We start from the raw sequence: 23,497 nt of genomic DNA on the forward strand, positions 1-23,497 counted from the left end.
GCATCCAATTTCTTATTCTATTGCTTATAAAAATAGGACGCCCGGATGCCCTGCTGGCTAAAAGCCTGATTCCCCCATATTCAGTCAACAGTAGCGTGCTCCCACTGTGTCCATGTTTACATAGACTGAAGTAATCAGAATAAAAATATGTCATCTTAACATGGCAATCTGAAAACTCTGATCAGATACTGCCCATTTGGAAACAAATTGATTTCTGCGATATTCCGATCTTTATTCAGATCGATGTTCATATAAACGGTAGATCCGTTCATGACTTCCTGATTTGGTGCTATCTCGTGTCTGATCCACATAAACGTGACATATTTCATATTACTGCTGTATTTTCATTCCAAAAATAGAATAATGAATAGACACAGAAATCACAGACATGGAAGAGGAGGAAAATGAGATGGATAGCAGACAGTGAGGGAATGAGCAGCTCAAATATCAATGCTTGTAACACACTCATCCTCTATGAATCGGGTAACGCAGCGGTGATGCAGCAGATGCTGTGTCTGTGAGACGCACACCGTGGATGTAGGGACAAACTTTATTTTACATGACGTTAAAGTACTAATAATGTAACCAAGCTGTTATGAGCCTCTATTAGGGATGCAACAGTACAGTTTTCCCACAGTTTGGTATGCATCGCGGTTTTTGGGCTACGGTAACGGTAGGGTTTCGATATCAATATAAAACTGCTCAGACTGGCAAAGACAATATTGCATTGTCAATGTAATTAAAAGCACAGATATAATCACACCACAAACTTTATTTAAACAATAATGCACTATCAGGTCAAATTAAACAGCAAACATAAAACAACACAAATTAAAAATAAATAAAGTTAAGTGCTATTCAATAAAAATAAACAACATTTTAACCCACTCACAGAAACTACAAATACACCATGGAGTCACTCTGTAGGTGAATGTGGAGCCAACTTCAGAGTCTTGATACGAGGACGACGTTTACCTGGAGCGAAAATCTATCGAATATCCAACTTAAAGCTAACTTCACTGCGGTGCATAACCGATGCTTGCGAAGTAATGATTGCACACCGTGGTTTGTGTATTTGTGTAAAGCGTAATTAATTTGTCCCCTGTCTCTTTCACACACAAAAACCGTCGACTTCTCTCCTCTCAACCATCATCACTTCCTTTCACACTGAGCTTCCTGTATAGACCCTTTGCACTTGGCCATAAAAATGTGACAAATAAGTATGCAATGTTGCATGATTGCCTAATATCATGCAGCCTTAGTCAATGCTAGTGGATTTTTTTCTTAAGCAAAAACTATGGATGTCAGTATGAATAAGTAATTCCAGTCAGCCATATGAGGGTTCTGTGTAGTGTCGGTCCACCAAGTAATTGAAAACTGACAAACTGTTCAATCAGTAATGGTGGATTGTGTTGATCCTGATGATGATGTTGTAGCCAAAGCCATTACAGTGGTTTTTGTTTTTAGGTACTGCACACCTCGCCACAAAGACTTTGATGACCTTGAGAGAAAATACTGGAAAAACCTGACATTTGTGTCACCCATATATGGTGCAGATGTCAGTGGCTCCATCTATGATGAGGTGAGATGGCATGCTTTTCATAATTAACATGCCCCAATTATTTTTGCTTTAACCACCACTCACTCAGTATGTATGTTTAACATTTATAAAGTATACCACGTGATTAATTTATTAGTGGTAATGATCCATTATTTAAATGCACTGATATGTGGATAATTGTTGAAAAAAACTAAATACAACCATAATACCATAAAACCATAATACAAGTTGCTTTAAATATTATGTATTTTATTGCTTGATGCCATTGTCTTCAAGGGAACTCTACCTTAGTCAATGGGATATGGTTTTGGTTTGACCACAGCACCATCTCGTGGTACTAATGTGTACACTCTATTGCATGTTGTTTTATCCAGGACATTCAAGAGTGGAACATTAGCCGTCTCAACACACTGTTGGATATGGTGGAGCAGGAGTGTGGCATTGTTATTGAGGGCGTCAATACTCCATATCTGTATTTTGGCATGTGGAAGACCACATTTGCCTGGCATACTGAGGACATGGACCTTTACAGCATCAACTACCTGCATTTTGGACAGTCCAAATCCTGGTTGGTCACTTTTTATTTTTTTATTTTCCTGATGCTTGATGGACCAACATTCTCATGCCATTCATCATTTAAAAATGTTTACCGCATGTAATATAGCTACTTATACATATACCATTTTTGTCAGTGCTATATTGACAGCAGAAAACAGCAGATTTTCAGGAATTGGAATGCCAGTTAAAGCATCATCCTCTTTTGAAAAATACAAATGTCCGCTTTGTATTGGATGAGCTATTTTGTCAGTTCTTCCCATACATTCACAGACAGCCCAGATGTCCCTATTTTATGACAGTTTTCCCCCTGTTCTTTCAAACACAGAGTGCATTTGTGTATCTGTGAGGGGCTGAAGATGAAAAAAGTTTTTCTCCATACACTTGGGCCCAGCTCTGAGCTTCATTCAGATCGTACATTTCTTTATTGATTCAAATCAGCAATTAGAGCAAGGAGGGTTTAATGTATTAATGATATTGTTGCTTCAAGGTTATTCAGGAAACAAGTACATTTGCGGTGGTACTGTTATCAAGAATATTACCTGCTGTGTCTTACAGACAATAGAGCATGTCCTTATTGGGTCCCAAACCCATGTTTGTCTGTGAACTAATCTAAGAGTTGTGAAAGTCCAGGGTTCATCCTTCGCTTTGGATATTCTGATTGACAACTTGCCAACTCCATGCTTCAGGCTTGCGTCTTAGAACTGAAAAGTAGTGTGCAATTCTTTGGAGGCGTTGTATGTGCAATACTAGATATGATAACTAATGCTTTGTGAACATTCTAGACTTCGGCTATGTTTTTCTTATGCTGCATTTTGTTGTTTTGTTGCAAAGGTTTGCTCCTTTTTTCCTCCTCAAATTAATATTATTTGGTCTCTATTTTGTGCAGTACATTTCTGTAGAATTTTAATAATTTGAGGTTCCATTTGAAACAGTGTACCAGTGTAGTTATAGGGATTGCAGCAGTCATTTTGCCCACTGGCTTTCCATTTTGTGCTTCATAAAACTTTAACTTTTTTCTTTCTGGCACTCATCTCTGGGGGTTCCTGATACTAGTCTGTTTTTTTCTTTTCTGCCACTTGATTTGTGTGTGTGAGAGAGAGTGAGTTTGTGTATGTTTTCCCTTCTTTCCCTCAATGTTTTTTTTAGATCTCTGATTCTGCAGGCAGTGAGCGGAGCCAACCCATCCCCTTAGTTTTCAGATTACACTATTAATTAAGTCTTCAAACTGCGTTTGCGCACACATGCTCTCTGCAGAATATGTCTGTGTTTCTGTTCTCGAGTTTCCCTTCTCTAATTTCCTTCACTTTTCAAAATTTTTGTTACAGTATGCTTCCTTAATACCTTTCCTCCTCCTGATATAGTGTTTGGTGTGTTTGTGTTCGGAGAGCGCGATGCCAACTCCTACTCTCTGATATAAACTCATAACAACCATCGATTAAATTCCGCATCGATTTCAAAATTCTGCTTCTCACCTTCAAGGCCATCTATAACCTCTCTCCCCCATACCTCTCTGACCTCCTTCACACCAACACCCCTTCCCGGACACTAAGATCTGGCTCATCTATCAGCCTCATTGTGCCTCCTGCCCGTCTGACCACCATGGGGGCCAGAGCCTTCAGCCGATCTGCCCCCCGCCTCTGAAACTCCCTCCCCCCCGGCATCAGGAACATTGTTTCATTCGCCATCTTTAAATCCCATCTGAAAACCCACCTTTTTAAACAGGCCTACTCCCTCTAACTCTCTACCCGTTGCTCTTACCTTTTGTTGTTGTACGGCGACCTTGAGTGTCTTGAAAGGCGCCTTAAATATAATGCATCATTATTATTATTATTATTATTATTATCTACCTGTCCCGTTTTCACGCATCTCAGGCAGAGAACTTGATGCCAACACACATAATGTGCGTGTGTGTAGGTGAAAAAAAATCAAACTGTGATTTTCACTTTCTTTTTAATTTATCAGTGGTGGGTTGCGAGTGGGACTGGCAAACTGTGTACCCTTGGTGTACCCCGCCTATCGCCCTATGTCAGCTGAGATAGGCACAGCACCCCCCATGACCCTCTGGTTGGGGATAAAGCGGGCAGATGGTAGATGGATGGATGGGTTGGGAGAGCCACATAACAGAAAGCAGTACTGGCACACTGACCACAGTTGGTATCGAAATCCCAATCGACTATATCAGTTAACATTTAATGTTAACTGATATAGTGCAAATTTGGCGCAACGCTCTTGTTCGCCAACATGTCGACCTGACATTTTTGTTGAATGGTTTCAATCAGTAATGTACCAGACAGTTTCTTAACTAAAATCAGTAAGTTTCTGGATGTGAGCATGTAAAGGGCACTGATAAACCCTTTTCATTCTGTTCTTTGACCTTGAGATGGAAAAAGTATGACAGTTGAGTCCATAATTTAAAAGTTTGAAAAAATATCTGTGGAGTGGAAGTTTTGAAAATAGTGTTAAAGAAGCATATAACATCAGACTTTTCCATTACAATCTAGAACAGGGGTCTCAAACTCAAATGACCTGTGGGCCAAGGCACATCTATTGTGTTCAAGAGGGGGCCGGCCGAGAGAACAAAAAGTGGGAAAAAACAACAACTGTTCACAATATCACACATATACTTAATAATACTATTTATGATGCAACATTAATGTATTAATATCAAAAACAGGCATTAATTTTAAATTGCATAAATAATAGTGTGGACAACTGTAATTAAAATTTGTACCAGGAGTCGTTTCGTCTACTGCCATTCGTGGCTCAGGCCCTAAAACCGTATTTATATATGTAATTGAATGTTTTATATGATACATTTAATAATGGGATAATAATGACCAAATGTCTTATTATTATTAGAGTTATAAAGAACATTGCTAGCAAACATTCTCACACCTCGCTGGCAGCTGTGCCTCAGCTCCACACTGTGTTTAAAAGATGGTGAGGCCGTGAGTCATGTTTTCATTATAACATGATATTAAGAAGGGGGCCGTATGTAATCGATTGGGGGGCTGCATTTGGCCCCTGGGCCGCCAGTTTGAGACCCCTGATCTAGAAGCTTAATGGTACATTAACAAATGCATTAACAAAAGCAAATATCATACCAATATCTACTTAGCTGTTGAGTTTTGGGTTCTGTTCTGGGTCATGTAGTTTCCGTCAAGGAAGAAGAATACGGGCAATTGAAAAACATCCGTTTTTTCCTGCATCAGTTTTGATTATTATTATTTTCACTCTTCTCTTCTCTTTCTTTGACTGAATCTCTTATTTGACTTTGATTTCCCTCTGCCAATCCCACTCTCTCTGTCAGTAGTCACCAAACATTTCTATCTTTATTCCTCTGAAATGGAATCATTTTCACTTTCTTTTTTGTGTGTTGTGGGGTAATAACAGGTGTGCATGCATACACACACACACACATGGGAATGTGTAAAAGGAATCAAGCAGTCAATCACCTTTTCTCTGTTGTTATCCTTCCATCATTCTCTTTGTCTTTATTTTTATTGCTGAAACCATGTCAATCACCCATCTTCCCCGACACACATCTGCAGATCTGCCGTCGGATGAAAGATTCGTCTCTGAAGATGTGAGGGGAAGGTTGGGAGAGACTGACGAAAGAGAATTTAAAGGGATATTTGGAAGTGTAACCCCGCTGTAACTTCAGAGAATGGAGGAATTTTTCATGAGTCCATCAGGCCTCAGCCTCCTCTGTAGAACAGAGCCTCTGAATTTGAACCATTCTTGTTTGATGGTTTTGTTTGGCTGGCCTCACCATAGTTCAGGGCTAGATCCCTGTATGTACAGTAAGTCAGTGAATGATGGACTTGATTTCATGATGAAGTTGCACCGCTGGTCACGCAGTTGTTGGACTTTTGCCCTCGACTGTTGCTCCTTCAAAGTTTTGTTTGTGGCCCAGATATTTTCTTTTGCATTTGCTTAATGGACAATTTAAGATGTGTGTATGGCATTAGATGAGTTGTAGTGGTAGTTTTAGTGATGGGTGAGATGTTATATTTTTATATATATATATTTTGTAGTAATTCATGACGTCATTGCAGCTCCTGAGTGGATGTCATGATGCAAATACATGCTGGCAAACAAAAGTATTGTTCATGCAGAGGAAAACAGACATTTATGAGATAATTTTTATTTGTTGTGTTAGGGGTTTCAATCAGAGATTGTTGCGGTACGCAAATCGTTTTTTTTATCATGTTCAAAACCCTCAAGCTTTTTACTACCCCAACATTTGTTAGAATATTGAATTCCAGTCCAATGTCTATCATCAATGTAAATCACGAAATACACTTCGCATCTTTGAAATGGGAGGGGAATGTATTCACATGTGGTGTTTTAAAAGTTTACAAGTTTAAAACTTCAGATTTATTTTACTGCAGCAGTCTTGATAGAAATAACCTTGAACTGTATAACACAAAACAGAATATGCACATATTTAACATGTCTGCAAATGTTAAAAACAGTAACACACACTTAGTGGCTCATCATACTGTCCAGACTTACGAGGAACTCTCACTATAGATAAATCCTACTCCTTTGAGAGTATTTCATGCCTTCATTTACAGTTTTGTTTAGTGTTTTTCTTTCTTTCTGCTGCCAGAGTGACAGACGTGTTGCTGCTATGGCAACTGTGATCTTAGGAGGGCAGGAACAGGAGGAGTTGCGCTGATCGGCTGGCTTGTTTAGTTTGATGCTGGGATGAAAGGGATCGACTGAGGGGTGTTTTCTGGAACAGGCTGCTCTGAGATTTGTGCATATTTACATGGAAAACTCTGTTATGTGATTTTCCCCTGGGCAAAGCACCTTTAAAGTAATGCTTGAGCTTTTTAGGAAATTCACTTTTTTGTAGTCTAAAACAGGCGATAATAGATCAGCACCATGGCATATTTAGACTAGCTTAACACAACCACTATATCATACGCTGTTTAAAGCCCATCTAGTTTTACTCCCCATAGTCAACAGAATTGCTCACACAACAAATGTAAACAAGTTATTTTAATATAAATAAAATATACTTGATGCATTGGGTAGCAAAACAGTATGGAGAAAAAAATGCACTGGGCACTTTTTATGGTGCGGCTGTGGCTGAGATACACAGTATGATGAAAAAATGTTGGTAAAACGGCAAATTTAATGTTATGATCAACATTTTAATTAGTAGTTAAAATTCAAATATTCATGGAATTATTCATGATCATTTTTTTGTTGTGCTTCAACCCTTGACCACTACGGGGAAAGTCTGCATTCAACCATTTGCTTGTTGTTTCTGCAATGCTGTAATGCCCATACAGAAGATTATTTCTTAATATACCATATTGGAACACATCCTGTAGGAAACATGTACTGTATGTGGTGTCAAGTATTTGGGTCCTACCCTTGAACCCTCACAGTGAAAACCTAACTAATGTTACTGGTAAAACCTTTTTTGTCCTTCTATTTCCTCTCAAAGAATACAGGTGAAATCTGCTGAAAAGTTACGTCATTCCAATCCAAATGACCACAGAATTTGACAGATATTGAAACAGCAGAGTTGGTGCTGGTGCCCTGAGACTATTACAGTGTGGTATGTAGTGAGATAGAATGAAATACAGGTTCAAGTATAAATATATGAGTAATTACATTATTTATTAACTATATATAATGTATTCTTAAATTACATGTATCCCTTGCCAATGAAGTGGACCCCCAGCTCACATATTTGTTGTCATTTGTTTTTAGAGCCACAAAACCAATTACAACTCATAACCTTATCCATTTAATTGTATGAGTCATTACCCATTATCTTCAAGAGTAAAACGCATCAATTAAAATAACGATCCTACAACTGCAGCAAATGCACAGAGGATAATTAACTGTATATTTACTCAGTGAAATAGACCATTTACAACCTGAATTTAAATGCATGTGGTCCTTGTCACTTCTGTGCTCCCACATTGCATTAAGGTCCTTGGTTAAGAGCCTCTGATGTTGGATAGCTGTGTAAATCCAGACTATAATAATAATAAAATACTGAAAAATGCAGCACCTCTCTGAAGTTCTAATGTTTCACCTACAGGGGGCAGTGTGGCTCCATGAGTCATTTTTGCTCTTTGTTTATTATTTTCTCTTTCTCTGTCTGCCCCTGCCCATGTGCTGTTGCCTCTCGCATCACTCAGTCTTTGTAATGCTCCCCTTCTGTTTGTCAATGCTTGAGTAACAAAGGAGAGGTACAGGCTTTCTTTCCACCTAGAGTTCATTGCTTTATGTCTCTGGAGGCTTGAGCAGCTCAGAGGAAATAATTGCAGTTATAAAAACATTGTCATAACTTCACAAATGAACGGATGAGAGTTTAGTTTGGTCGGCTCCCTCCCTCTATGTATTTTACAAATACATTTTGGTTCTTAAATGTCACATCTGAAATTTGACGTTATGATCTGGACCTAACTATGCTCCCCTAATATTTGTACAACGCTTTTCTTTCTTGGTATCGTGTCACTTGTCAAATGGTAATTTTCCATATGAAAAGCAGAAGTTGAAAAAAGCTGTTGTAGATCAAAATCGGTTGACAGATCAAAGTTATCTAGCACCAAATCTTGAGGAAAATACATAAATGACTACCTCCCTCATCGCAAACATTGACATGTGTGCATGACATGAAAAACAGGGCAGGGTGATGAGGTGTACAGCTTGTGTCATTTCATGTCTTAAAATGTTAAGTGCTGAGGGCTGTAAAATAATCAAGCACTCCCTAAACAGTGATTTTACCTCGTCCTGCCCTTCATTGGTCATTTTCTCTTTTCCACCAACCTTCCTGTTTCCTTTTACCTCAAATTATAGCTTCTTAGAAACACTGAGACAAGGCTGACAAGCAGCTTTCTGTGTCATCATTTGTCAGCTTTAATTCTTGAGGTATGTTCAGTGTACGGTTTTTGTACACATTTTGATAATGGAATTTTGCTGTAGTCCTTTTTAATATATATATATGTTTTTACTTACCTCAGTGAAAAGAATAACTGAAAAAAGCAACATAATTTGGATTATGGTGGTGATGATTCAAAAACTTGCATATATCTTGCTCAAGATATGCTGTTGTTGTTTTGCCTCCACCTTTATGGTAATACTGAGTGTTACCGAGTAAGTATTTTCTTAGAGCATATTATATAAGTAATAAGATAACTGAAAGAGGGAGATTTAGAAAATGAATTTTAGCAGGTCAAAGAATAAGGTGTCTTCCTAATCAACCTCCTAGTCAACCTTTACAAAATGATTTAACCCCCCCTTTTTTTCTTTTGCAGGTATTCAATTTCACCTGACCAAGGCAAAAGGCTTGAGAGGCTGGCACAAGGTGAGGATTTTCCCGTTTTTGTTTGCTTTTTTATACTGCACCCATCCACATGAAACCATACACATACTAGACACCTAACACATGCACAGAATAGACACGAGCAGACATCCTAAGCACACTTACCGATTCTATTTTCCACTGGAGCATAGGGAGAAAAGTGGCAGCTCTCAGTTGCACCATGTCTCATTCACAGCTTCCACAGCACTGTTAAGAACCTTTTTACAATAAACAACCTTTCTGCAGTTTCTTGTCGAGCTGACACAGTGGGCCTCGCAATAAACATTAAGGAAACACTGTGGGAAAAATGTTTGTTGTTTGTATTCAGTCGATGAAAACTGTTATATTCTGCTTTTCAGTAAGTATAAAAATCTTAAAATAGAACTGGAAAAAGATGAACAGCTTGAAGCACTTAATGTGTGCAGTCAATTCATGTCATATGTCAAATTTGCAGCTCAGGCTGGCTGAGCTGAGTTCAGCAGCATCAAATATCTGTTCAGCACTAAGAAGAGAAAACTGTGGAAGTGAAATCTGTGGTTTGGAGTTTGAGTCAGGCGATTGTTAATGCTGTTGAGGAGCAAGCAATGGCTGCTGCTACTGCTGCGTACAACAACACAGAGGATTTTAGATTTTGACAGTCCAATACATCAAAACTAGTTTAAATGAATGTGTCAAACCATACCTTTAATTTTCTTGAGCATTACGTAAATTGATAAGTAATTGATCAAGTGTCTCTGTTTAGAACTGGGCGTTACTATTAACAACAGGTCAGTGAACACAAAAGTTATTGAAGCCATTCACGGTGGATGCTATAATTTGTACCATGATGATTGTAATGTAAATAGTTATCAGTGCTTACAGTTGAACAATAGTTAATTGAGAATGTATTGTCATTTATGGTTCAGTCTGAAATGAGTTCAAAGTAATATATGCTGGAGATAACTCATAGTGTGTGACTTGTGTGTTCATCATGGTGCTAGTAGTTGCTTCCTCCAACTTTTGTCATTTGCTATTGTGATGCAGCGACTTGTCACTGACTGGGACAGCACACACACGGATGTCAATAGATCACACATACACGCATCAAGCACAGACAATGCACCAGCACACAGAAACACCACACCTTTTCCCTCTCCCCCCCTTTTCCGTCACCATAAATAAAGGTTACAACCACCTGCGTGACAGTCGGTGTACGCTTCAGCTTACTCTAACTGTGTCAGGCTCCAACTAAAAAAATACAGAATGCATGTCGGATTTGGTTCGGGCTCGGACACAAACATACGGTTGCAGGCAGGTTCAGGTCGGGTTAGGTCAATAATCTCTCGTGCTTGCTCAGGTTTGGACAGAATAATGTGTCCCCAGCCACACTCAAATCATTTTGACACCTTCTGCCTTCGGTGTTTCATCAAACATCTATCCCCTGTCTCTGACATGAGCCGTCGCCTTGCATCTCTCCACTTCCTTTCTTCCACCCATGCTCTCCACCTGGTTTGATCACTCAAAGTGAGCTAGGAGACATGGAATGGTGAGGGAGAGTTGTTCAATCCATACTACATTAAATAGACACATCACTTGTCCTTGTGCTTGTAAAGAGCTGAGAGAAAATCAATAATCACAATGCATTGCCTGTCACTTGCTATCTTTATGTTATATTCGAGTGGGTGAAATATGTAATGCCCAAAAGAGTCAGAGAAAAATACCTGGCAAGTAAAAAAATGAAAACAACACAGGCCAGGTGATATTTACTAGATAAATGGCAGTTTATTTTAAGTTGAAACATTCATATGTGACTGCATAACAGCCACTCTGTTACTCAACAACATACACGCAAAGTTGGAGTTTAACTTCAGGCAATGAGGCTGCACTGCTTTATCAACCAGGATTCTCTCCTCTCTTTGACAATCTGAACATTAAACTGTAAAATGTCTCCAGATTTAACACAGCATAAATTAAATGGCTAATTTCCTACAATACCACTATGGTAAATGTCTGCCTCTGATTCTTTGTCAGATGTGCTGATGCTGCTTTCAAATTAATGTTCAATGTTCATCCTGTCAGTAGGGTCGGATATTTACATGTCGGTGAGCACTGTATCACAAATCATTTTTAGTCGTCTCATTTTCCAGACAAACTCTTGAACCTTCATATTCAGTGAAGCTTATGTTTCTTTGGTAGCTTAAGTGCACAGCAGGTAATTTAGAAGATATAATTATGCAGTAAAATGTAAGATTTAATAGTGGGTTTTTTTCTATGTCTATTTTATGTTCTTTTTTTTGTCACACTAATGAGGATTTCTAATATGATGGATATGATTGGGTTGATCATAGATGTTGATGAAATGCTTACAAATGCCACTCTTAAAATACACACAGTAGACATCTGTTGTCATTTTTCATGTCAGTGGCCAGCTCTCCATCACAGTCAGCCTTCCCTCTTCTTTTATCGTAGCAACTGGCAGTGGGAGGAAAACGGTGCCAACCTTATTTAATAAGCACCCACTGACCTATCAAAGCTATCACGAGGGCATGCAGCCAACTGTTTGCGAGTTCCTCAAAAGACAGTTATGAGTGTAGCAGGAATGCCTAATGTTGCTACGCCGATTGTCTCGCTACATGAAAGCTCCTGTCCAAACATTTGACCCAGCGACAGTTGTTGCTCTTATTGCTCCTTATTAATTCCATCATTCCAAACTTTTTTTTGAATGGTTGAAAGCAGGGACACAATTTTGTAACTGAAAAGGAGGGGAATGAAGCCTTAAAGTTAGTATTACACTGCAGAGGGCTCAGTGAGCCAGCTGCATTTTAATGGGGATTAATACCCAGGCTGTGACGGCACATTATTCACCTTTATCAGCTCCAACAAGCAGGCAGGCGATGAGAGAATAGAAGCCCTCTCTGCCTCTTTTGCTTTGTAGAGTAGAACAGAGGCTGAAACAATGCAGTGAAAATGAAGGATGAAATGGGTACCGATTATACTGTCAGTCACATTAAACTTTAACTGGGTGGATGCTTGCGTGACCCCCCCCCCCCCCTTGAGTCACTGGCGGGTACAGACAGTTAAGAGAGACAGTAAGTGATGGAGGAGAAACACTTTGATTATGCAGAGGCTATCTGAGTTTCTCAGTCTGCTGCAGCAAAAGTGATTCCCTTTAGAGTGAGAGAGTTGGGGCGGGATACAATATGATCATAAAGTAGTCTGTGTTTTCAGGAGAAGGTTTGTTTTGTAACAAAAGGGTAAAGTTGCTAAGTATGAGAAGCTTTTGCACATTAAAAACAGTTGTAGTTGCAATCACACAGTTGCCAGCTGCACTGTGTGAGTGGTCTCAAAAAGTAGAAGTCTGCAGAATTTCCTTTTAGTGACCTTGGAGACAGAACCATCACCAGTTATAAGACTGTAGTTAAAAACATGCAATATGGTGTGAATGTGAGAGTGGATGGTTGTTTGTCTCTATGTGTGGCCCTGCAATGGACTGGCTTACTGTCCAGGGTGTACCTCGCCTATCGCCCTATGTCAGCTGAGATTGGCACAGCACCCCCACGACCTTCCGGTGGAGGATAAAGCGGTAGAAGATGGATGGATGTTTTGTTTTTGGAATAACTGTAAAACATTACATGGGAGCACTGCTGCTTCTTACATAATATGAAAGTACACAATTGTTTTATAGGAAAGCATCTCTGTAGATGCAATCAACGGGATGAACATTTTTGGAAGTGGAACACCCAGTCTGTTTTATGCTGACTTATGAGCAATAATGTGTTCCATCAAAATGTATCCAGAAGTCCAACATGGAGGTACACAAACAATGCATTAACATGCGCTGGGGTAATGTGATTATTCCACATTTTGGCAATAAATTCATTAATGTGGATAGCCAGATGACCTTTTCCAGGTTGTGGGATTAGCACTTATTAATCAGGAAGCACTATGTCATTTTAACTGAAAACAAAATGATTTATTACATTCATCAGATAATTAATCAAGCTTTCTCTTTTATTAGAAACACATTGAGAAACATTCAATTAGACGTGAAAAATAAAGATTAATGAACCATGGAAATCAAAATACTCATTGTACAACACATGAACTGTGGTGATTATTCATCTGGTAACCAGTTTTTGTATTTTGTTGCTATCATTGTTGATTGGGGGGAAAAGGTGTTATTCTGTAGTGCCGTAGTGCGCTACGATAATGCCCACAGTAATTACTGCATCACCTATATCACATAGTATTTCTGTATTTAATGTATTTTTAATTGCTATGTATGTATTTTATGCTGTGCCTTTCCAATACTGACTGAGACGTCAGAGCTGTTCATCACAGGCTGATGAAATCGAGGAACTAGAAAATATAAACATCGTTGAGGGTTTTTAGGAACCCATGCTGCAATTTGAAACACACAGTTTCAATTTCAATTTCTCTCATCAATGTCAGTGAAATTATCTCAATGTTCCATTTTTTGTGACCCTCTGCAGGATTCTTCCCTGGCAGTTCCCAAGGCTGTGACGCCTTCCTTCGCCACAAGATGACGTTGATATCGCCATCCATCCTTAAAAAATACAGCATTCCCTTTGACAGGGTGGGTACTAAATGAGTCTATATTTGGAAGCCTCTATGTCTTTACTTAACTCAGTTTTATGATCATGATGCTTACACTAAGGTAGAGCCATTTTCCTACTTTGACACATTGTTGCTAATCTTCAAAGTATTTTCCTCACCTTGACTCAGCCTTATCTCAGTGAAAGTGGTTTTTAATTCGATTTTAAATATCTACCATAAAGTGACAGAAATCACAGCCAACAACATCGACTTTCTTATTCTTCATGCTAAGATGGCAATGATTTTGTAATAAGTGGTGAATTTCAATGTTATAATATGGTAATTATAAATGTTGAGTCACTTACATTTTAATCTGAAGGTATTACACTGATGGCAGCCTATAGGTTCATGTTATGACTGTACTATGTTCTATTCTCCTTATTTACACATGTTATTACCAAGCTGGAATTGCATTAAAATAAGATGGCATTAACATAATATTACCTCATTATTACAAAATGATATCTGTACTATAACCACATTTTATTGTACTGTGATGCAAAATGTGACCGTTTTCAGTATAAAGTAATTTCTGGTGCACAGACCTTAATAATTCTCAACACTTAAACAATAACTTTATTCAAAAAACCAAGAACAAAATGATCCCCGTACTGTTTACGTCTTCACATTAACATATACGGACACGTATAATTTTAGTGTTTATGATTCTGCATATTCACAATAACATTTACAATAAATAATGGAAGAAGCATAAAATTAAAAGAAGCTTGATTATACAATGGTTGAAAGTAAGCAAAAGTTGCACACTCCATAAGTGGGTCTTGTGTAATTCATTGAAATATAATTGGCTTGTTTTCAAAGCGAAGGAGGTGGCTCAGCTTTGACGCAGACAGGACAACTGTTAGGTGACATAGATATGATACTCGATGAGTAATGATCTTATGTGTCTGCCATAGGAAACTAATTTGCTGTTTTTGTTTAACATGTTCAGCAGGCTATATAAAGTTTGAAGAGGGAAACTGGTAAGAGAGCAGACATATAAAGTTTTCTACTCTCAGCAGAGGGTACCCCCATCCCATTTGCCTTTTTACTCCCCCTTCAGGAAATCATTAATACAGCGAACATGTTACTTGTAACACACCTACAGTATCTCTATTTATGTATAAAAATAAAACTGCCTTCTTGTGTCTCTGCAAGAGCTAAAAGGGATGTTTGATATATGAACCACTGCCTTTAGCTGAAGTTTATATCTCGCTCTCAGCTCGTTTTTCTGTTCCCCTCCCACTATGTCTGTCACCTTGTCTGGCGTAATGTATCTCTTGATTGCTGGAATCCAAGCTTCACAAAGAAGTTGAGCTCCACAGACATGCATGGGCTTAAGGTTTGGGGAAACACATTCAGAAAAGAATGTGATTAACTTGTGTTCACATTTTTAAACATTCTCAGAGTAATACTGAGCTCACGAGGAAACGCTCAACATGCCGAGCAGCAGTCATGTTAGGGTGAATTAATTTTGTTCACAAGTTAGAAAAGTTTGGAGAAAAGTTGTTACTGTGAAGTTGAACTCCCTGTACACTGAAAACTACTATGTGTGTGAAATGCATTAGAAATTAGAAACTGCAACTCATAAATGAGAAAATAGCTTAAAAAGTGAAAGTACCAAAAATGATTAGAACATATTCTGAATGTGGATCCATGTCTGGATCACCACCAAAATCCAAGAGTTTCTTCCTTGGATCAGATGAGCACTGGTAATTAACAGCATGCATACAGAGAATTGATCATTTCACTTATGTGAATGTAGGAGGGAATGTGTCATGTCCTAGAATCTTTTTTAAGATGTGCAAAAATAATAATAATAAAAAACGGCAATGGAGCGGCTACTCGGCACATTAAGTGCCAATTTGAAAAAAATAAAATAAAAAAACTTGAGATGCAAGTGTTGTCTCTCAAGCCAATTAAAATGGAGATTAATCGTGTTCTTGATGAGAGATCTAATTATTGTTTATTTAGTCAGTTAGTTTATGAGATTCTTAGTTGTCGTTGTTGGACATGAAGCAATGGACCCAAGGATTTTCTTTACCCTTCAAGGCTAGTTGGAATTGAAATTAAACTTTTTTCCCCTTCTTTCTCTCTATCGACAGGTAACTCAGAATGAAGGGGAGTTTGTAGTCACATTTCCTTATGGCTACCATGCTGGGTTCAACCATGGTTTCAACTGCGCCGAGTCCACAAACTTTGCAACCCTGCGCTGGGTAGACTACGGCAAGATGGCCACTCAGGTAAGATAAGACAGACTGTCTCTTTTATCATCCTGTAGCAATGAACCAGTCATGACATAACAGGGAAAACACTATAGTAATAAAAACCAATGTTATAAAAGCTGGGCATTTATGTGAAAGCATACTTGACTATCTAAAATATTATGGGACATAACGTTTGGGTCTTGAATTGGATAAGAATGGAGGGAGTCACCAGTAAGGAAAGGAATTGCTTCTTGTGGCAATCTGTGGGCATTCTGCAATGACATACCAGTTTGAATGTCATACGGTGACTAGTATGGGGGCTAGTTATAGTAGTTGTAATATTTTCTTTTTATATATTTGGACAGTAAATTAATGGCCTCAGTATCTTCAAAATCTATCTTCAAAATCGCATGACCATAAAAATGTATCTGGCAAGTGAGGACACTTGATGAGGACTGATTTGGTCTGGGGTTCAGCTGCAACAAGTTTCTGTTATAGGTCATTTTATAATATACAAGCAGTGCCTGGTTATCTGGTTCTCTCTCGACACTAACCTTGCAATCACATCCTGCCATTGGCACTAACTGCCTCTTTGCTTGTGGGCTGCTGAGCATGAAATTGACAGGGCATGGTTTGGTTGTGAACGGGGGGCCAACTGCAATGTCTCGTGGAAGAACCTCCCCTTTGTCTTTTTCAATATTTTCCACTTCATTTTCCTTTTCACTTCCTTTTCTTTTTCTTCTAATGCGACTGTTCTCGTGTGAGTGCGTGTGCCCCTTCTCGCTCTCTCTCTTTTTTTTTTACTTGGCTGCATGTCAGGTTTATTACAGCTCTCTCTCTCATTCTCATTTTCGACCTTCCTTCTTTCCCCATGTGGCCAGTTGTAATTTAAGACTCAGTAGTCCTGGCTCCAGCATTCTCCCCTCCACCTAACCCAGTGCTCAAGGGAGCATCCCCAGTACACTAAACCTCACTCTCTGTCTGATCAAGAAGAGTGGTCCATTCTGCACTGTAAATCCAAGTTGACAAATGGACAACACAGCACCACACCCAGTAATCAAAGGAATGTAAGGCAGAGTAGCTCCGTCTTTCTCCCTCATTCCCTTTGTCTCTTAGGTTGGTGTGGTGGTATAAGTGTGACGGAGACTGTTCCATAACCAGTTCTGCTTAAACATAGTCACAGCAGCAGTCAACCTTTTTTATTCTTCCTCACTGCGAATAAGAAAGCAGGCTTAGTGCCTCTTAAAGTGTGGCTGCCAAAAATGGCACATCATACATAAGCTTAAGCCAAGAGTCTCAAACTGTTGTTAAGGCATCATTTGGATTTTTTGTAATAACTGTAACATTTATCTTGACTTGACTACCAGGTCACCAATCTAAAATGATTCATATTATCTTGTTTTTGACTCATTGTGTCAAATTCATACACAGATTAAGGTTCAATTCACTATGCTTCTAATTCTCAAGTCTGCAGTGATGTCGGACATGTGATGTATCTGTAGAAATTAAAATGTCAACTGAAATTGCTTTCTGGTATTTAATTAAGATATTGCGTTGTCATGATGTCATCTCCTGAAAACATCAGTTACATTCCCTGTTTGTTGCCATGCAAACTTAAGATATTAAATACAGCACTGTTGGTACAATCTAGTCATTTAACACACATACACATTCACAGATCACATTTAAGGACATCAAAAATACATTATTTTACATTGTATTGGAGATTTAGCCTAGTCTTAACCATCACGCAGCCATGTGTCATAAATTGAGGATCAGGCTGAATCGTCACAGTTCCAAAACCACTACAGTAGTTTCAAACTATAGTTGTGCCTTATGGTAATACAAGTAAATCCCCACCCACACAGTCATTTTATATACTTCACCTACATCATCCATTTGCTTGGCAACAATGAGGTTTCTCATTCTCTTTGTCTTCAGCTCAAGCAGTCATCTCCTAACTCGTTTGACTCTCTCCTCCCTTTCCCTCCTGAGCCCTTTTCTGTCAACCAAATGGTACAGTGAAAGATGGGGCTTGGTATCGAATTTGTCACTGTTCTGGGGCTGGCAGCTCACCACAGAGCGAGAGAAAGAGAGACAGCTTGGGCGTGCTTTATGCTCCAGTCTTCTTAAATACAAGCCCCTCAAATATAGATCCATCTTTCTGACTCACTAGGGGGACACATAGCTACAGTCAAAGCAGGCGGAATGCCTGTATACTTTGTGTGTGCAGCCAGTGCATAAAAAACTCTGGTAAGAGGAATAAACAGGTAAGTACCTTGCTAAAATTGATTGTCTCTATACATACATATTTTTGGCTCAGCCTGTGGCCAAAGAAGCACCAACGTTTAGGGTTTATGTGAGCTGGCATATGCCAGTTTTTTGGTCACTGCCTCGTGTTATTGTCCACTAGATGGAAATATCAGCATTTCCACTAGGAAGCGACTGGTCATTTTGTAACAAAAAACATGGACACTGGCTCTGTGCAACCCCTCACCTGCAGCTTGAATGTTAAGCAAGACATGGTAGGCACAGCCAATAAACTCCCAAAGGATCTGAGCGGACCAGAATAACAAACAGTTGTTGACTAAACATTTGACCCAACAATTTAATCATCAATAGATTTTTGGGACTGTGGAGGGTATGTTTTAGTACAGCAAAGTAACATGTATGTCTGGTAGTTGGCTGGCACTGGGAATATAAAAGATTGTGAAAAGGATCTTGGATATTCTTTCTAAAAACAGTTGTTTGATGTGCTGTTCCATTGCTTGGTTGAATTTGAATGGTTTCATTGTCCAGGCTCCATTCATCTAGTTCTCAGTCACACTTTGCTGCGGTTCCCCTGATGCTTTCAGCTGGATTTTTCTTTTTCCAGTCTGGGAGAGAGGTAGAAATTGTGCTTTTATTTCCAAGGCCAAATTACATCACCTATTCATCTTGAAAGTGAATTGCAGATTTGTTTTTCAGATCAATCTTGTTTTGCTCAGCGGAAAAGCTGTGACTGGACGCACCAATGTTTTATTAGTAGTCTGTTGTAGTCGTTTGCAAAATTTGCATTATTAAATTGGAAAAAGAGAAATACATGAAGGTCACAAAAATAAGATCTACTGGCAGTAGAAAATCATTTCCAAAATTGTCCTATATGTATAAGTGGTGTTCATTATCACTCCAGAAACCTGTGATTGCACCCATACTGACAGCCATAATCATAGTTAAACTGCAGCAGTACAAATGCAGCATTTTACCATAGGTTCATTGCAGATGTGGCTATAAGCAATTGAAATGTCTTAATTAGAATTCAGTTTGAAAACAAGTCCTGAGGAACTATGTACAATAACTTGACAAGCACAGAAAGTTCCCTCTGTTTTGATATTAATCAAAGACCAACAGGGACCAGTCATCCAAAACATATCGGTGTGCTTTCCTAACACGCAACAAAGTGCAAGATATTTGCTCATCTGAATCATCGGAACAAAACAAGTGCTTCAGTGTCAAGACAGGCCCAGCCCACCCTGCCACCAGTCACTGCCATTAGAGGGTGGCCATGTTGTAAAGAAGTACACTCTGAAGCTCAGAGGAAAGGAAACCAAAGACGGGTAGAGAATGACATGGTGAATTAAGTCGATACAGCTTTATCACAGTTCAAATATTGCAGACATTTAAAAGGGGAAACTTGGTGCAGCAAATAAACTTAGGATGCAGCAGTACTGTATTGTGTATACTGTTCGTTATGCACTGAGCCTGGCCTACAGTTGTGATAGCCATTCACCATATTTATGCACAACTTCATTATCCGTTTATATATCGCTCCCTTTTGCTACAGCACAGTAAGTGCCAGATGTTGTTTGGGGTGTATATGAGGAAATGCAGAGTGGGAAAGAAACAACATTTGAGGGTGAAGAAAGATAATTAGTTGTTGTTGAAATGTCGTCAGCATTTTTCTACAGCATGCATCTCGATAAGAGAAAGTGCACACAAGCACATAAACGTTGAGAAGGTTTTGTCCTATTTCACAATAGGTTTGGCTACCTAACCCAGGTATAATAAAAACGAGTTTTATTATAATAATAATATATATATATATATATATATATATATATATATATATATATATATATATATATATATATATATATATATATATATATATTCAATAACAATAAATAACAGATATGGATATATATATATATAGTTATAAATATATATATATATATCTATATATATAGGCATATAGATATATATCTATATATATAACACGAAACACACGCGCTATGGAAGCTAACGTGACAGGGACAGAGACAGAAACAGAGAGAATGTCCAGCGACAGCAGCGTCAGCGTCCTCAGCGACTCTTCCGTGGGGACAAAGTTCGTAACTGTTCCTCCAGGGAACGGACTCACTCGTGATGGTGATGAGCGGAGTCGGGAAGGATTCTAGCAGCGAATTACGTAAGACGTTTACCAAGCGAGCGAAAACATGGAACTGACACCAGAGATGTGCGAAGCCCCGCCTTATAAGTCCGCGTGATCACTGATCAGGAGCAGCTGGGCAGGAGCTGCGCAGGTGGAACTCATCTCTGGCGTCATTCAGGAACTAGGTCAACCACGCCTCCTGCAGGTGACAGAGAGAGAGAGAAACACGGAGCAGAAGCAACAAAACAACAACAAACTATAGGAAGCCATGAATGTAGAGTGTGACAATGAGACCATATACAGCCCTGTTGTGTTGTTTATTCTGCATTCTAACTATTTTTAATTACCTCTCTAATCATTCCCAATTATTTGGATCATCAACGAGGTTATTTGTGTCCTCAGCCAGGGTGTGATAAAAGCAGGCGTAAAAGATACTGAACAATTGGAATTTCAAAGCAAGTGTGGTCAGACAGGTCACGCGCGAGCCCTGTTTTGTCATTAGTCCTGTGCTCGTCCAGTCCACGCCTTTGTGAGTTTCCAGGCTCCTGGTTTTCTGTAGCTCTAACTATTTAGCTTTATTAGGAGCTCAGATATACTAAAGAGCTAGTCGATTTTCAGCCTCATGGCAAGTTTGTTTTCCTTAGTCTTTTGTACCTTGATCGTGTGTTGACTCGGATTTAATTAAGTTTTTGATATGATAATAAAGTGTAATTTACCCTGGCCCTTGAGGATGGCAACAATCTGCATAATCTTTTCTGCCTTTTAGAATGAGCTTTTATATCCTTTTATGAATGCTAAAGTTAAGCGGGTATAGCTGATGTAGATGCAGTTGTTATTATCTGGCGGGCTTTTATGTTTGTAGTTTCCTGGCATGATGGTTTTTCCAGAAAAGGTTTCACGATGGTATCAATCAGCTGTAACCATGCTCACTTGGCCATGTCTGCCCTCCCACTCTCCGCTCCAACACCCTCCACCTGACACCATATTTTAATGTTTCCGTCTGACAAGTGGTGTCTAGATGAAATGTAGACTGGATATTGTTTTACCGAGGAGGGAGAGCTGTTGTGTTCCCAGTAATTGAACATAAGGCTTTCCGTACAGTTTGGGAAATAATAATAGGGCCAGAATGTAATACAGCGAGCAAGACACAAAAATATTTTACTCTTGCAATCTCTCTCTCTCCCCCCTCCTCTCTATGTTTGCCATCCCCACCTCACTTGTACACAGCACTGCAGTTTAATATTAAAGCTTTGTCACGGCATCCGCCATCGACAGTCCGCAGAATGACTCATTCACCTTTAATGTCGTTATGAAGTTGTTCTGGAGACATTTTGAAGTCTGAGAAGTTACCACAGCTGTCAGTTTAATTTCCATCTGAACTACTGGCAAAGCATCACATTTACAAGTTATTTCAATGCTTTGTTTTTCTGCCTATTATACCTTGAAGTAACTTTTCCAGATGACGCATGAACAGCAATCTGCATTGTGATTTGTTGGTCACTCCACTGGACATTCACAGTCGGTTGCTACTTGTGTCATACATTAAGGTCCCAGCAAATCATGAGAGATTCCATGATCCTTGAAACCATTCAAGCCCACTTTCATTCATTCACAGTTGCCCTCACCAAATATGGCCCAAATGTGGCACTCTAATCCAATTTCACATTGTTGTATTGTTATTGTTTATATACAACTCATACAGTTTGCATGATTCACTTGCATGCAAGGGCAGTATGAATAAAAAAAACTCTTCATTAAGCAAAAAGGAGACATGCTCTGTGAAGTGCCGTTTCCAGGGTACAGTTGAAATTTCCATGATTTTGGTTTGCTTGCTGTTGAGAGTAGTTCTTCAGTAGTTCCCACCCGGAGTCTTTGCCCACTTAATCATACAGTCATCTCCTCTTCCTCTGCTGTCTTTTTCTCCTCCAGTGTTCCTGTCGTAAGGACATGGTGAAAATCTCTATGGACGTGTTTGTGCGCTGCCTGCAGCCTGATCGCTACGACCTGTGGAAGCAGGGCAGAGACAATACAGTAATAGATCATCTTAAGACCACTGAGCTCACCAGCCCTGAACTGGAGCAATGGAGGAAGCATCGCGTCACACACCGAGAAAACCTCCTAAGAAAGTAAGATGACGCAGATTAAACACATGGTACAAATATAGTTATATTCATGTCCAAATATATTCATCTTGGATAATGTAATGTGCAGTTTCTTTACTCATGGCCTGTCCTTGCATATCATAGTAGCTGTTCTCTGTCTTTTTTATTTCCTTGTGTGTGTTTGAAATAGAGAAAGAGCTCATAAAAAACATTAAATTAATTTTCCCATGTCTCTGTACCACACCAGGGCCATGCAGAAGATGAAGCTGTTCCGCCGTCTAAAGCTGGAAGAGGTGAAAGTGCTGGCGGAGGAAGGCATTGAGCTCGATCATGCTGAGTACCAGCGTCAAGTGGAGGAGCGTGAAGCCCAGCGGAGGCAGGAGAGGGAGGAGCGACTAGCCAGAGAGGCTATGATAACCCTGGAGGCCATGGAGCTTGAGGAGCGAAAGGCTGCTGAGGCTGCTGAGGCTGAGGCTGCTGAGGCTGAGGCTGAGGCTGCTGAGGCTGAGGCTGCTGAGGCTGAGGCTGCTGAGGCTGAGGCTGCTGAGGCTGAGGCTGCTGAGGCTGAGGCTGAGGCGGCTTATGCTGAGGCTGCTGCTAAAGCAGCTAAACCTCCAGCCACAGAGGGTGAGGGAGATGTGAACAGTTAAGATCTTTTATTGTCTTTGTATGCACATGGAACAAAAGAAATGTGTGTTTTCAAATGTCTTGTTTCATCTCACTGAT

General features: G+C 39.4%; 1 protein-coding gene across 1 annotated transcript in view; it reads left to right on the forward strand.

Annotated features, from left to right (window-relative positions):
• kdm4b (lysine (K)-specific demethylase 4B) overlaps positions 1-23,497 on the forward strand; it is a 40,303-nt gene that overhangs the window by 4,038 nt on the left and 12,768 nt on the right. Inside the window, exons 4-10 of the mRNA XM_083888615.1 lie at positions 1,468-1,582; positions 1,936-2,129; positions 9,409-9,458; positions 13,928-14,031; positions 16,157-16,294; positions 22,599-22,795; positions 23,019-23,398. Of these exons, the coding sequence (XP_083744741.1) occupies positions 1,468-1,582; positions 1,936-2,129; positions 9,409-9,458; positions 13,928-14,031; positions 16,157-16,294; positions 22,599-22,795; positions 23,019-23,398 (1,178 nt within the window). The remainder of the gene's footprint in view (positions 1-1,467; positions 1,583-1,935; positions 2,130-9,408; positions 9,459-13,927; positions 14,032-16,156; positions 16,295-22,598; positions 22,796-23,018; positions 23,399-23,497) is intronic.

Source organism: Microchirus variegatus (assembly GCF_963457635.1).
Source record: "Microchirus variegatus genome assembly, chromosome: 4".
NCBI lineage: Eukaryota > Metazoa > Chordata > Actinopteri > Pleuronectiformes > Soleidae > Microchirus > Microchirus variegatus.